The 13,752-nt window shown below is 50.7% G+C and overlaps 1 protein-coding gene across 3 annotated transcripts in view; it reads left to right on the forward strand.

Annotated features, from left to right (window-relative positions):
* Positions 1-449: 449 nt before the first annotated feature.
* ZEB2 (zinc finger E-box binding homeobox 2) overlaps positions 450-13,752 on the forward strand; it is a 114,558-nt gene continuing 101,255 nt past the window's right edge. Inside the window, exons 1-3 of one of the 3 annotated variants that reach the window (XM_068195142.1) lie at positions 450-698; positions 803-901; positions 3,531-3,695. In XM_068195142.1, coding sequence (XP_068051243.1) covers positions 3,623-3,695 — 73 coding nt within the window. In that variant the 5' untranslated portion in view covers positions 450-698; positions 803-901; positions 3,531-3,622. Of the gene's footprint in view, positions 902-2,771; positions 3,696-13,752 lie in introns of those variants that run through there. The other 2 variants (XM_068195141.1, XM_068195143.1) reach the window with 2 other exon arrangements.

The raw sequence follows: 13,752 nt of genomic DNA on the forward strand, positions 1-13,752 counted from the left end.
GGGGCTGGCGGCAGGATGCGGCCCTGGCCGGCTCGGCGGGCGGGCGGGCCAGCGCGGGGACCCCGCCGCGGGGGCACCGCCAGGGATCCCGCCCGAGGATGGGAGAAGCGGCAGGGATCCAGCCTGGGGGCAGGGGATCCGGCGGGATCCTGCTAGGGAGGGGGCGGGGGATCCCGCCCGGGGGAGGGAAAGGGACGCGGCAGGGGGGGACACACGGGCAGGGATGCGCCTCGGGCACGGGGGGGGTGACGGGGATGCGTCCCGGGGGTGGCAGAGATGCGGGCTGGGCGCGGGGGGAGGGCAGGGTTGCATCCGCGGGGCAGGGGGGCCGCAGCCCCCGGGGGGGTTGGGATGCGGTGGCGGGGCGCGCTGAGTTTCCGCGGGGCGCGAAGCGGCGCGGAGCGGAGCGGCGGGGCGGGGGGCGGGCGCGGGGCGGGGGGCGGGCGGGAGGAGGTGGAATTGCATTTCTGCCGCTAAAGCGTTCGCGGAGACTTCAAGGTATAATCTATCCCAGATCCTTTCCCAGAGAGAAACTTGGCGATCACGTTTCCACATGATGCTCACGTTTGGTGCTCTCCAATTATCCCTCCCCACAAAGATAGGTGGCGTGTGTTGCAGGGTCTCTCCTCTCGCTCGTACAGAAAAGAAAAAGAAAAAAATGTCATTAGAAGAGGCGTAACACGTCAGTCCGTCCCCAGGTTTGTGTTTCCTGGAGTGGCAGAAAGAGATCAGTCCTAACCTGCCCAGCAGGAATAACGGTCCTTCCGACAACTCTTTGCAAGGCTTTTTACAATTTCTCCAGGAGCTGCATCTCCCTTCACCTTTTCTCCTCCACTTCGCGGCTTCTTCATGCTTTTTCTTCTCACCATTTCTGGCCAAAACTACAAACAAGACTTCGCAGGTAGGTTCGGAATTTAATTCCATTTTCTCTCTTTTTTTTTTTTTTCCCTCTTCTCTTCTTTTTTATTTTTCCTCACACCATCTCACGCATCAGCGGGGTTATTTCATTTCGAGAGTATTTTAATTTTTCTGGATTGTTTATACTTGGGGCGAAATTTTTTTTTTTTTTTTCATTTTTTCAATCTTTTGAACCGAAACCTGAAGTCACTCCAGCACCGCTCCAGGAAGGGATGAGCAGTTTCAGGGTGCTCGGGGCTGTGCCACCACCACCCCTGCTCCCCTTACCTGTCAGCCAGGTACGGGAGGTGCCTTTTAAAACGCAGCAGCAAAAGTTTTAGTGTTAGGAAAAGACTTCGTCCTCCTGCAAAAAAAAAAAAAAAAAACCCGAAACATCCCCCCACCCACCTCCTGCTCTTTTTATTTCGGGTTTTACATCTGAGCTCTGAAAGTTTGCAGGTACCTGTTAATGCTTTGCATGCCCTGAGCATGCAGAGCCAGCCCGGCCGGGCACCGCTGGAGCCCCAGCCCCGGGCAGGGCTCCCCGGCAAAGGATGTGTTTCCCCAAACAGAAAGTTTTGCTGTTTTGTCTGCATAGTTGGTTTCATTTCTATATTTTATTTTGTGAAGCTGGGTGAAGTAGCACCTTAGCTTCTGGGAGCCTAAAGCAAGAAGTGAAAGTACAGACTGGAACTTAAAAGTCGTTTACCAAAAGGAAAAAAAAAATTTAAATTAATACATATTTTTAAAAGCTTGCCGGTCCTCTGGGACGAAAAGTGTTCTCGAAATTTGCAGGTTTAAAATTATTGACAACTTTTTACGGGAGGCTGGAGAGTAGGGAAGGGAGTGAAATGCATTTAAAACAATTCACCATTGGTCGTTTTGCATTAAAACGCCAATTGCCGAGGCAGGCGGAGGGTCCGGGCTCGCCTCGGTGCCTGTCCTCCCTCCCCGCTGCTCTCCTCTCCTGGCAGATCTGCCGCGGTGATGCCACCATTGCCCACCCCAGCCTCGGGAATAACTGGCAAATACTTAAGTTTCTAGCACATTTCTCAGCCTCTTCTTTGCTCAGCCACATTCATCCACATCCACAGAGCCACCCATTCCCTCTGTCCAGGCGGAATCCCAGGCAGGAGAGTGTGAGTAAACACGCTGACCCTACGCACACTCTCTCAATCTCCCCATCCTCTTACCTGCTTGGAGATTTATTATTTTTTATTTATAGCCTAGCAGGTTTTATAACAGTAAACGCCCGAGGAGAGAGTTCAGGCAGAATAAAAAGACCCAACAGCAGCACACTTCACTGCTCAGTCCTGGTGTGAAGCTCCAGCAAAGTAAAAAGACACAAGGGAGGGGAAAGAGGAAAAGGGGAAAAAAAATCTCACTCTGCTTAAAATACATATATATATATACATATATGTTGAAATTATTGAGTCAGGTAATCATTTTTTAGGTTTTATGTAAAACTCCCAGTGCAGGAGAAGACAATAGATGCGAAGGCGAGGGGGCATCCTGCTCAGGAGAGCAAGGGTTAATTGCCCTTGTTTTACAGTTTGCATCTGTTACATCTTTTATAGCCCCCTGTTTAAACTAATCCTCAAGTCAAAGCATCTTTAAAGCTACAGCATCTTCTTCGAGATGGACTGAGTTTCAGGAGCGTTCTTGCAGCAAACCAATGCTCCTGCCCCTCTCTCCCTTTGACAGATAGAGCCTCCTGCCCAGCCCGGGCGCTCAGGCACACACAGTAGGTCTAAAAGTTTGCAGGTTGCTTTTATTTTTTTTCCCCCCTTAAAAACAAAAAAACCAAAACCTAACTGGAAGGCTGAAAACTCTGACAGCGGTAGTTTTGATTTCTGTTTCTTTTCTGGGAAGGAAAAAAATGACACTCCGAAGCTTTGTTTAACTAAGGGGCAGGGGAAACCCTGAATATTGTCAAACTGACTAAAAAGGTGACAGAGGTTTATAATTACACTCCTCGTTGTTAGGGGGAGGGGGAGGTATCCGTGCTGAGCTTTACCCCAAAAGGACAGGGGAGAGCCATGTTTCCCTCTCCTCTTATCACTTTGCTGGAGAGCACTGCTGGGCAAAAAAATGAAGGCAGGAGAAGGGTAGGATTTCGGGTGAAAAGAAGTTCCAGTGTCAAATTAAAGTACTTTTAGGAGGAAATGGTCCGCCTAGCATTGAGTCAAACAGCCTACTGTAAAAGCTGTGCATTCCCTCATACGGTCATGAGTTATGACTCATTTGAGATGTAATTCTTGTCTCTCTCTCTCTCTCTCTCTCTCTGATCTGCTTTGCTGGTGCAACACACACACACGCAGGGAGGGAGACACACGCACACGCGCTCACACACACACACACGCAGAGACACAGAGAGAGAGAGAGAGAGAGAGAGGGAGCAGAAATAAATAAATAAATAAATAAATAAATAAATAAATAAATAAGAAATCTGCCCGGCTGGGGAGAGAGGGGGAGCCCTCTCCGACCGCGTCCCACCTCCCCCGGCACGGCCAGCCTCGCCGTGTGCGTGGATGGGTTCTTTTTCGGGTGCAAACTGGGGTCCCCGTTGGCGCCCTGCGTTTAAATGGGACATCCCGATGCCCACATTGTCGCTGTGTTTGGTCGTTACATAGAGCCTGCGTGCTGCTGCTGCCGCTGCCGCTGCCGCTGCTGCTGAATCAGGGAGTCGAGCCCATGCGAACTGCCATCTGATCCACTCTTATCAATGAAGCAGCAGATCATGGCGGATGGCCCCAGGTGTAAGAGGCGAAAACAAGCCAACCCCCGGAGGAAAAACGGTAAGACGGCCCCCCGGGAAAACTTTTCCGGCCGGTTCCGCCGCGGCCGTGGGGGGAAAGGCGGCGGCAGGACGGGGAGCGGGACCGGGAGGGGGGCACGGCGCCCGGCAGCCCGGGTCTGGCCGCCCCCCGCCTCCCCGCGCGGCGTCCCGCGGAGCGGCCGGGGCTGCGCGGCCGCGGAGCGCCGGCGGTGCGGAGGGACGCGGGGGGGAGCGCGCTGCCGCCCGCCCCGCCGCCGCCGCGCCCCAAAGTTTGTTGCGCGGGCGCGGAGCGGCGCGGGCGCTGCCCCCGTGGCCCGGAGCGGCGGGGCCGCTGCCCCGGAGCGGCGGAGGAGCGGCGGGGGCGGCCCGGCTCGCCCGGCGCTGCTCCCCGGGTCGCTCCGGCGCTGTCAGTGCGGGCCGGGCCGGGGCGCGGAGCGGAGCGGAGCGGAGCGGAGCGGGGCGGTGGGAGGCGCGGAGCGGCGCGGAACGAGCGGGGCGGGCGGCCCTGGGAAAAAAACCCGGCAGCGTGAGAACCCCGAGAAGGGCTGGCACCGAGTTAGCGACTCTCTCTCTTTCTTTCTTTTTTTCTTTTTTTTTTTTTTTTTTTTTTTTCCCTTATTGTTAGGGACTCGAAAATGAAACTTCCTCCTCCCTGATAATTAATAATACTAATGAGCTCGGTGCCCGATTGTCCGTCGCTGCCCTCTCCGCCGGCCGCGCAGGGCCGGGGCGCAGTGGGACGCGGTGTTGTGGGCTGATTTCACATTTGGCAGCTTTCACTGGTGTGGTGGGTCTCTCTTTCTCCGTCTCTCCCCGTCCCTCCCTTAGTTTCTTCCTTTCTCTCCCGGCTGATAGCCGCTTCCCCGCCGCCAGCTTCCCCCTCCCTGCCCGCAGCCCCTCCGTGGCCATCCCGGCCCCACTTCCAACAACTTTCCTCTCGAGGAGCCGGAGGAAGGAAGATATTTGTGTGAACCTGAACCCATGCGCTTATAGCTCAGCTACTTCTTTTAAGTGGAGAGGTGGAGGTGGAGGGGGGCTGAAGGAGGAGGGGGACACACACAACAACAACAACAACAACAAAAAACACAAAGACAAGAGAATGTTGATTAGAAACAAATGATCCTGCCCCCCCTCCCCTTCCCTCTCTCTAGGTTGTGAGTGTGAGTGTGTGTGTGTGCGTGTGAGTGTCTTTTTCTTGTTGTGGTGGAGGCGTCGAGCCATATGGGGGAGTGATAGAGGAATTTTAGTCAGAAACTGTTCGTTATGTTACACTGGCTTTTCCCTTTGTGTTGTCTTTGATCTATTTGCTTGGCTTAGTATTACAAAAAAAAAAAAAAAAAAAAAAAAAAAACCCAACTAAAATAATATATTCCGAGCAGCTTCCCAAGGATCCGTTTCTTGTTATCTTTTTTTAAAGTCTCTCCCCCTCCACCACCACCCTTTGCTCTTGTGTCTGTCATTATTTAAGGTGGTCCTCACAGAGGAGACCTCCCCTTCCCCTCATCTCTGGGTAATTTAGTAGACATTAAAATTACACGTAATGTTTCCCTCTCCTCTCTTGTGTTTCCTCTGTTCTTTTTATTAAATGTTGGTTATTGATTTTCTAAAATCAATGTCTGTTGTGGGGCTTTTTTCCCCTTACAAGTATCTAAAGCACGTTGCTGATCAACTGGATAACAAAAGCTTTGTGTCAAGTAGCCTTTTTTCTTATGTTAAACAGTCATTTTTGAGAGAAAAAGAGAATGAGATTTAAAGCAACGCATCCAGAAGTGCTCTTTTGCAGTAAAGAATATTCTGAGTGTTTGAGGGGGTTTTATTCTTCTTCCTCAGCCTCCTTGCTTTTCCAGGCAAGACTATTAGTTTAGCGTGTTAAACCTATCACATGCTCTCTGATGAGGGATGCATCTACGTGTTTAATATTTTCTCAACATGATTTGAGTACTAAAAAAAACCCCACCACCACCACCACCACCCTTACCCCCCCCCCCCAAAAAAAAAAAAAAAATATTGGATGCCTCTGTTTGCCCAGGACACCAGGACCGTATCCTGGAAGTGCAGCCAAGTCATTGGGAGCACGTATGGAGCGGGGTGGCAGATTCTGGTTGTTCCCATGCAAAAGGGTGTTTTCAGGGAGCTGCACTAACTTGGAAAAGCCAGCACACTTGGGAGACGAAAGTTTAATTGCGATTTTTAAGGTAACCACTTAAAGATCCTGCAAACTTCAAGTGTGTGTGCACTGCTTATGCGAAGGGCTGAGTTCTCCCTTCAGTGTCTTGTTCTGGCCAAGACACGGGGTGTGTGTGGGGGGGAAGGAAATAATTCTCTACTTTCTGTCTGTCCCTTCTTTCCTCTTTGTGCTCCCTAATTTGTTTCTTTCATTCATTTCTGAGTGAGAAATGCCCTGGTTCTGAGGAGCAGGTAGAGCGAGGGTGGGTTTGTTTTTTCTTTTTTTTTTTTTTTTTCATTTTCTCTTTCTCGACAAGCACGTATCCAATGCCTTCCCCGTTGGGAATTGCCTGGGATTTATCTGGACTGAGTGGATTTTTCTTCTTTCCTGGAATCGTGGAAAAGATGTTACTTCTGAGCTTGTGTCTTTGCTGATAACACCAGAAACGGTGATGCTTATCGAACTCGGACAGAAATTCCTTAGAAACGCAGCAAAACCAAAATAAAATTTAGAATCCACGAAAAAGAAAATAAAAATAGATGGTCATGAAGGAAGCGAGAGGAGTGTTAGTGAATCCCAGACTCATTACAGACGGGGACAAAACAGAATAATCCAACTAATGCCTCAGTGGGCTCCACGCCTGTGTGCGTGTATCTGCGTGTGTGCGGGGATGGGCAAGGCTCGGGATGAGATACCGGGGCTGGATAAAATTACAGCGGAGCTAAATAGGGTAGAAAGGAAGCAGGCTCGGGATTTTCCAAGATAACGGGGTTGATGAGAGCTGCTGGAGTGCAGGAGAGGTGTGCGGGGGGGGGGGGTGGGTTGAGAGAGGCGATGTGGAAATCAATGAGGGGTGAGCCCCCCGGGGAGGGGGGGCAGCGGGGAGGATGGGAAGGAGAGGACCCCGAAAGCGGGGCGGGGGGAGCGGGAGGTGCGGGAGCGGCAGCCCAGGAATGCGGCGGAGCTCCGGGAAGTTCAGTCAGATGATTCCCAGCGCCTGACTCACTTCGCGGCACTTTCACTCGGGAGAGAAGTGGCGGCAGAAGAGGAGGAGGAGGAGGAGGAGGAGGAGGAAGAAGAGGAGGAGGAGGAGAGGGCAGTGAGCCCCCTTTCCGCACGGGCGCCCCGCGGAGGCGGGGGCTGCGCCGGCGGCCGCGGAGCGGTGCGGAGCGGGGCCCGGGAGCAGCGCTGTCCGGCCGGCAGCCCTGCCCTGCCATGCCTGATGAGCTGCCTCTCTCCGTGTTGTTGTGGTTTGGCGTTTGTTGGCTGAGGTTTTTTTTTTTTTTTTTCCCCCATCCTTTCCGCTCCCCTCCTCGAAAATCCAAAGTGAAATTAAAATCCCCGCGAAGGGGGGGAGGGGGGAAAGTTGTATCTAATTTACCCCAAAGTTTCAGTAAACAGCTCTCTTTGATTCCTTTGCCACCTCGCTTCCAGTTGTAAAGAAAAGGGAGAAAGTTCAGTGCTTTCAGGGCGTCTGATCCAAGACCACAGACCAAACAAGCAGAGACGATTAGACTTGCTCAGAGCCTTTCCCAAAAAGATACCCACCCACCCTCCTTCCAGGGATGCTGGGGAAGGGGGAAAAACCTCCTTCATTCCTCACTTGAAAAAGAGGGGAAGAAAAAAAAAAAAAAAAGAAGAAGAAGGAAAAAATAGGCAAGCCTGCCTGCTGCCTTTAGTGAGTGGGAAGTGAGTCTTGTCTTCCCTGCCTGGAGAAGTTTGGAGGCAGCTAGACTGAGGCTGGGGTGTGAGGAGGCAGCTGTTCCCTGTGCAGCCCAGGTGGCAGCGGGCAGAGCGGGCACCCGGAGCGCTCCTGTGGCCGGGCAGCTCCCCAGGGCCGGGAATCCGTTGCGAGGAGATTACTCCGGGAGTTGGCTCACTGGGTAGCGAGACAAATGTACTGCTACCACCTCCAGAAAAGCACCTGGAGATAGGTATTAAAAATTAATGCCATAAATGCGAGTGGCCAGGGCGTAATGGTTATCCAGCCACATTTTCTCGGCGCAGATTCATGTCCAGGCTGAGCTGTGACATGGAACAGGGGAGGTTGTTTTCTGTGTCAAGTCGGATCTATTTATTTTCTTCCGAGTTTCGAGAAACCCAGAGAATTTGGAGATTAGTGTCTGATTTACTGTTTGCCATTTGTGACCATTCGGTAATTACTGGTTTTGCTTATTGCACATGCTTCGCAAGGAAAGTTTTGGGGGAATTTCTAATTGCTACAAGAAAATGCATTTGATGGCTTGGAAAAGGCGTATTTGAAAAGGGAAGAAAAAGTGATAAGGAAACCATTACAAGTTAATTATCGATAATTATATATAGCCAACTGCCCAAGGTAGGGGAAATATATGGGAGACTGAGATGCAAGCTCTCAGGACAGGCTGGTAATATTCCCCAAGAAAAATGTGTGTCTCCCTTTAGAGTGGAAAGAAGGGTGTTGATTCTTTTACAGCAGCCCCACATTCATTCCAAGAAATAGGAAATTCTTCGCCTCACAAGAGTTTTTGGCATCTGCATTATCCCAGTGCTTTTAAGGTGCATTTTCTCCTCTGTGAAAGAGAACTCTTTGTCCTTTTTTTCTGCAAGACCATGGCTTCCCAAGGTAGACACTATTTTGTGCCTGTCACATAGAAAGGGAGTGCAGGTTTGCAGTGCTCACAGACAATTGATTGTCTGCCCTAATGTGTTTCATTTACATGTTTATAACGTCAATAGTGCTGGGGTGTCCACTGTACCATTCATTCCAGCATTCCCACAAGGGTGCAATTGTCTGAATGGCCAAGTCAGACACCTTTTTGATTGCTCTTTAGTTGTCTTTTTAGAGTATAGAGAAAAAGGAGAGAAATCTGTGATGCAGAAACACTAGTTGAAAATATTTCAGAATTAAACGTCACCATTAAAGCAGATGTGAGCATTAGACAAACAGTATATTTTAACTAAGGTTCTGAAGGTGGAAACAAATTCAGAATAGTGGGGCTGGTTAGTGCACACGACATCCACTCCTGTTCCTTAATTTTTGGGGGCTTTTGAAAAATGGTCTGTCGTTTTCATTTTCATTTCAACCCCTGTAAATGCAGCCACCTCCTAACTCTTTGCATGCTTAACTGTAATTTGCTATATTTCCCCTCCATATTTACATATCTCTGTTATGCCAACAGCCTCAGCTAAGCACTGGGAAGGTCTATGGAGAGAATAACTAGGCTGGGAGAAGTATAGACTTAAAAAAAATAGTAAGATCCAAATATTTCTTCATGAAGTGGGACTTTTTTGGTGAATAAAACGACAATGCCTAGACTTTTCCTTGCAGCAGTTTAACTTACATAGCTGTGTCCCAACTCCTTACGCCTCCGATCACCATCCTCCTGCGCTGCGAGCTTGCAGCAAAGTGTTTCGAGGAGTTTCCAAGTCAATGAAAGATCACTTTTGAAGGTGTGCTGTGCTGTTTTGATATGCCACCCTGTCCTTTATCACCCGGACTGGCTTCTGAGGGAGGCAAGAAACGCTTGCTCGTGGTTAGGAGTAGAATAAATGAGACAGACAGCTCGTTGGGACACATGGAGAGGTGCATGTGTACATGCGCCTGCACCTATGCGTGCGTGTGCTGGGCAGAGGGAGATGGGATGTAGAGGTGTGCTTAAAAATAACCGCTCACACTTCAGGTTAGATTCATTTCCCCCTAAAAAGGATGCTGATCCCAGCAGCTACAATTAATGCAAGTCGACCTGCCCCAACCGTGATCATAAGGGCAAAGAGCACTAAGTCCTGTAGTTTCTGCTCTGGAGGTAAAGCGAGGGAAAACTTTTTTATTTTCCTTCTCTATATAATTTTTGTGGTAATTTTATTTTTTTTAAATGCGTGTTTGTGGAAAGATTTTTTTTTCCTTTTTTTTTCCCTTTTTTTTTGTGCCTAACAGGGAAGACACAGTAGATGCACCGTTAGCTGAACCCCTGACACGGCGGTCTTTTGAATGCCTTAGGTATGATTTCACTTTCGCTCACATCAATGCTGACCTGAATGCCTTTCATATCTGATCCGCTGTGTCTCTCCCAGTAAACATCCCCTGAGGGGAGAACAAAGAAAGGAGCTCTTCTTCTTCTTAATCACAATTCAGCCCATTCACCGCCGGCAGGCTACATTTGCATTCTGCAACAGAAAGCCAAGATGAAAAGAAAAAAAAAAAAAAAAGAGAGAGAGAGTGAGAAGAAGGGGGGAAAAAGCAGAAGGGTGGAGGCTGAGTAAAATAACTTAGGTGTTTGTAGCTGTTTGTTGGGCTTCCCCTAGTTACAAGCCTTATATAGATCCTGCTCTACCCAGCCTTGGCTCTTCTGACAGGCAGATAGTGTTACAAGATGGCATGCCTGTACTATTCATGGCCACTCGCTCTAACACTTGAGGTAGAAAGTGTCAGAGAGGGATCAAATTCTACTCTGAGAAGTCTGTTATAGTTAGGGTCAGGTGTGTGTACTCTCAGCTCTTGACTGCTGCCTATTATTTTGTTTTAATTACTATTATTGTTTACTCACCATGACCTTGGGGACGGGGGTGGCAGGGGGTGAGGCAGATTTGGCGGGGCAAAATCGCCCCTTCCCCACCTGAAATTTAAATTTTTAAATTTTTTAATTTCCCTCCCCCCCCCCCGCTGTGTTCTGGTGAAGTGTTGGGCTGGCTGTTGCTGCGGCTGGCCGGGCCGGGGGCCGCGGCGGTGGCGGTGGCGGTGGCGGTGGCGGTGGCGGTGGCGGGGGTGTCCCCGGGCTGGCGGCCGGCCCGGGCTGCCCCGGCCCGGCGGGGAAAAGCAGCGACTCAGCGAATCCTCGGCGGCACCAGAAAATGCGGACGGAGGAGGAGTAGGTGGAGGAGAAAGAGGAGGAGGAAGGCGAGATTTGTGGAAGTTTCTGTAGCCGGGCTCCCTCGTGGGGTTTTGTAGTCACGTTCATGTGCATTTTCCGGCTGTGCCCCCATCCCTGTGTGTGTCCCCCCCATATCTGCCTGTTTGTTTGTTTCTCAGAAGCTCTTCTGTGCTTTTAATCAGACAGTTTTCTAGAAAAATATTGAGGTCTTTGGTCGTAGACACTTTTTTCTCACCACGAGAAGGTTTATTTATAACTGGATCCTGCTTACTGAGAAGTATTTAAGCCCTTTCAGGCAGAGCTGTCAAAATTTCCTGTGTTGTTTGCCTCTATTTGCAACATGTAAAAAGTAATATGCAGTTGCTGGTGTTGGAATAACCGGGGTAGTGCAGAAATCTCAAGTGACAAGTTTTCAACTACACTATCTCCTGCCGACCAAACTGTCATTTTTATTTTTTTTTCCCAGAAACCACTTTTAAGATCCTAACAGGTTTTTTTTTTCCCCCATCAGCAAATAGATTAAACGTGCTAAAGGAACTTCTAGAGGGAAGAACAGTTTGAACAATGAGAAACGAGAGGGATGTCTTATTTTCCTGTAGCTGCTATGGCAGATTTCACTCATAAGGAGCACACTAACCGAGATGTTACCAGTTGAACAGAGGCATGTGACACAGATTCCTGATTTTTTCCCAGAAGATTTACAGAATTTACAAAAAGAGATTATCTCTACACCTTCCACCCTCCTAACCACCCCCATGACCCAAGCAATGGAGGATTTAGGCAGATTTACTTCAGTAAACACCTTTGGACACTTGGGGAAAAGTAGGAGTCTGTTTGCAAAAGCAGGCTTTTGTTAAGTGAGGTGCTGGATAATGCTTTACCAAGCAGCTGTGATATTAACCTACCCAGTAATGCTGGAAAGAGCCTTAACTCCTTCTGCACTCGGGGCCCTGCCCGGCCCAGGCCCTGCAGGTGCTGGGCCTGGACTGGGGGCACTGCGGTGTTTGGGGGGGACGAGCGAGGAGGTGGCCCTGCTGAAGCCACAGCAGCCGCTCAGCCTGACTTGGTGGCATCTTGGACTTGGTGGCAGCTGAAGCTTTCGGGATCAATCCGTCAGAGACAAGGGCTGGGGAGAGCTGGGGGTATGGACAGGAGAGGGCTGCTCCAGCAGCGAGGCTTCACCTGTGTGTGTGCCAGCGCACAGGCACGCTCTGTACCTACCCCCTCAGATGTAACATCACCCAAACCCTCTCTAGGAACGTTCCCAAGCACGGCTGAGGCAGGAAGGTCAATTTAGGATTCGCATTCGAGCAGCAGAATAGCTGAGAAGTTACGCCGGCAAACCTGTACGAGTGGCTCCCCGTGAGCTCCCAGGCTCCAAGGAAAGCCAGCAGCTTTCTGGGAGCTTCTCATTCCCAAAAGTGAACTTCTTTTGCTGCTTTCTGCTCTTTTTTCAGCTGATAGAAGCAGGAGCTAATAAGTTACTTTATTTCGCTGGGCAAAAGAATAACTTTCCAGGTGTTTCTTTTTTTAGCTGGAATAAGATTGCTTCATTTGAGGATTTTTATTGTCAAGAGTTCTTTTTTCCTTCTTCTTTTTTTTTTTTTTTCTTTTTTTTTTTTTTTTTTTTTGAAGTGTAGGTGTCAATGCTAGAGCAGCCACAAATGTGTGAGAAAGCAAAGGGTATGAGACATGACAGAATTAAAGGTGTTTGCTATGTTGTTACCCGTGTGTCAAGCTGCAAGCTCCCTTTGTCACAGCCTCCTGGAGATTTGATAGTGCGGATCCGCTTCCCTTCCAAGTGATACAGCAGTTTCTGACTGGGGGGTTTAATGGTGGCATGGTTGTTGCAGTTGCATTTGCCTCCCCAAGTGCATTTAAACACCTCCACATCGCACACACCCCATTACTCCCACCTTACACAAGGGTGCTGTGCACTCGAGCACCAGGACAGCAGCCATAGCGTTACAGACTCTGGCATGGAGCGTCGTTTGGCAGGAATGTCATCTGCCAAATCATCCCATAATTACGTTTTATGTTATTTGTATGAATGACCAAGCATGCAGTATTCCTTTTGAAATCAAAGGAAGGCTTAAAATGCGTTTTTGAATACTTTCAGACCATGGTCAGGTCACAGTTTGGGAGCTGAATTAAACTGATCTCATTTGTGATCTAATTGAGGTTGGCAACAACCTTAGCAGTAGCAATAACATACAAATACAAATCAAAGAGCAGAATTCAGCAAATCAGATCTTTTACTTGAATCCTGCCTGGGAGTTATTCTCCGACTGCCAACAGAGAAGTTAAACTTTGTCCTGCTTCTCAGCGGCAGTGCGAGCCTTGCATATTTTTCGGGTCTGACAGGAAAGTTGGGTCGGAGGGATGGGGACACAAAGGCAAGAAGGGAGCTGGTGCCTCCTCGGACAGGAGTGAGGCACAGCGACTCGTCACGTATGTTTCTGGAGAGCCCAGTGGCAGAAGGCGCAGGAGGCGCAACGGGGAAATATGGTTAGGAAGGGCTAGGAAGAGGAATAGGTCGCTGCAAACAGATTATTCCAAGCGGAAAGTCGAGGCAGCTCCCTTATCTTTACATCTATCGCTGTGGATTCCAGGAATGTAATTACCAGCGTGGTTGCGAATTGTTGACAAATTTCCCCGGGTCTGTCGGGAGCGGCTGTTGCGAGCGGCGGGGCTGCAGCCGCGGCCGAGCCGGCAGCGGCCCCGACGTGCGGGCGCTGTGCGGGCAGCGGGGCCCGGGGCGGCCCCGGGGCGGAGCGGGGAGGCTCCCCCCGGCCAGGGCATCCCCGGCGGGCGCAGGGCGGGCGCCCCGCTCAGAGTCCCCCCCGCCCCAAGCCGGGATGCCGCGGGTCACATCCCCCGGGACGCCCCGTCCTCCGGAGCCGCCCGGGGACCCCCGCGCCCGCCCCGCAGGTGGGGGTCTCGGCGGGGCACAGACAGAGAGCCGCCGCCCCCGGGGAGCATCCCTCCCTCCGCCCCCCGGCAGCGCCGCGCGGAGCGGTGCGGAGCGGTGCGGAGCGGTGCGGAGCGGTGCGCAGAGGAGC

This window comes from Anomalospiza imberbis, chromosome 7 (assembly GCF_031753505.1).
Source record: "Anomalospiza imberbis isolate Cuckoo-Finch-1a 21T00152 chromosome 7, ASM3175350v1, whole genome shotgun sequence".
NCBI lineage: Eukaryota > Metazoa > Chordata > Aves > Passeriformes > Viduidae > Anomalospiza > Anomalospiza imberbis.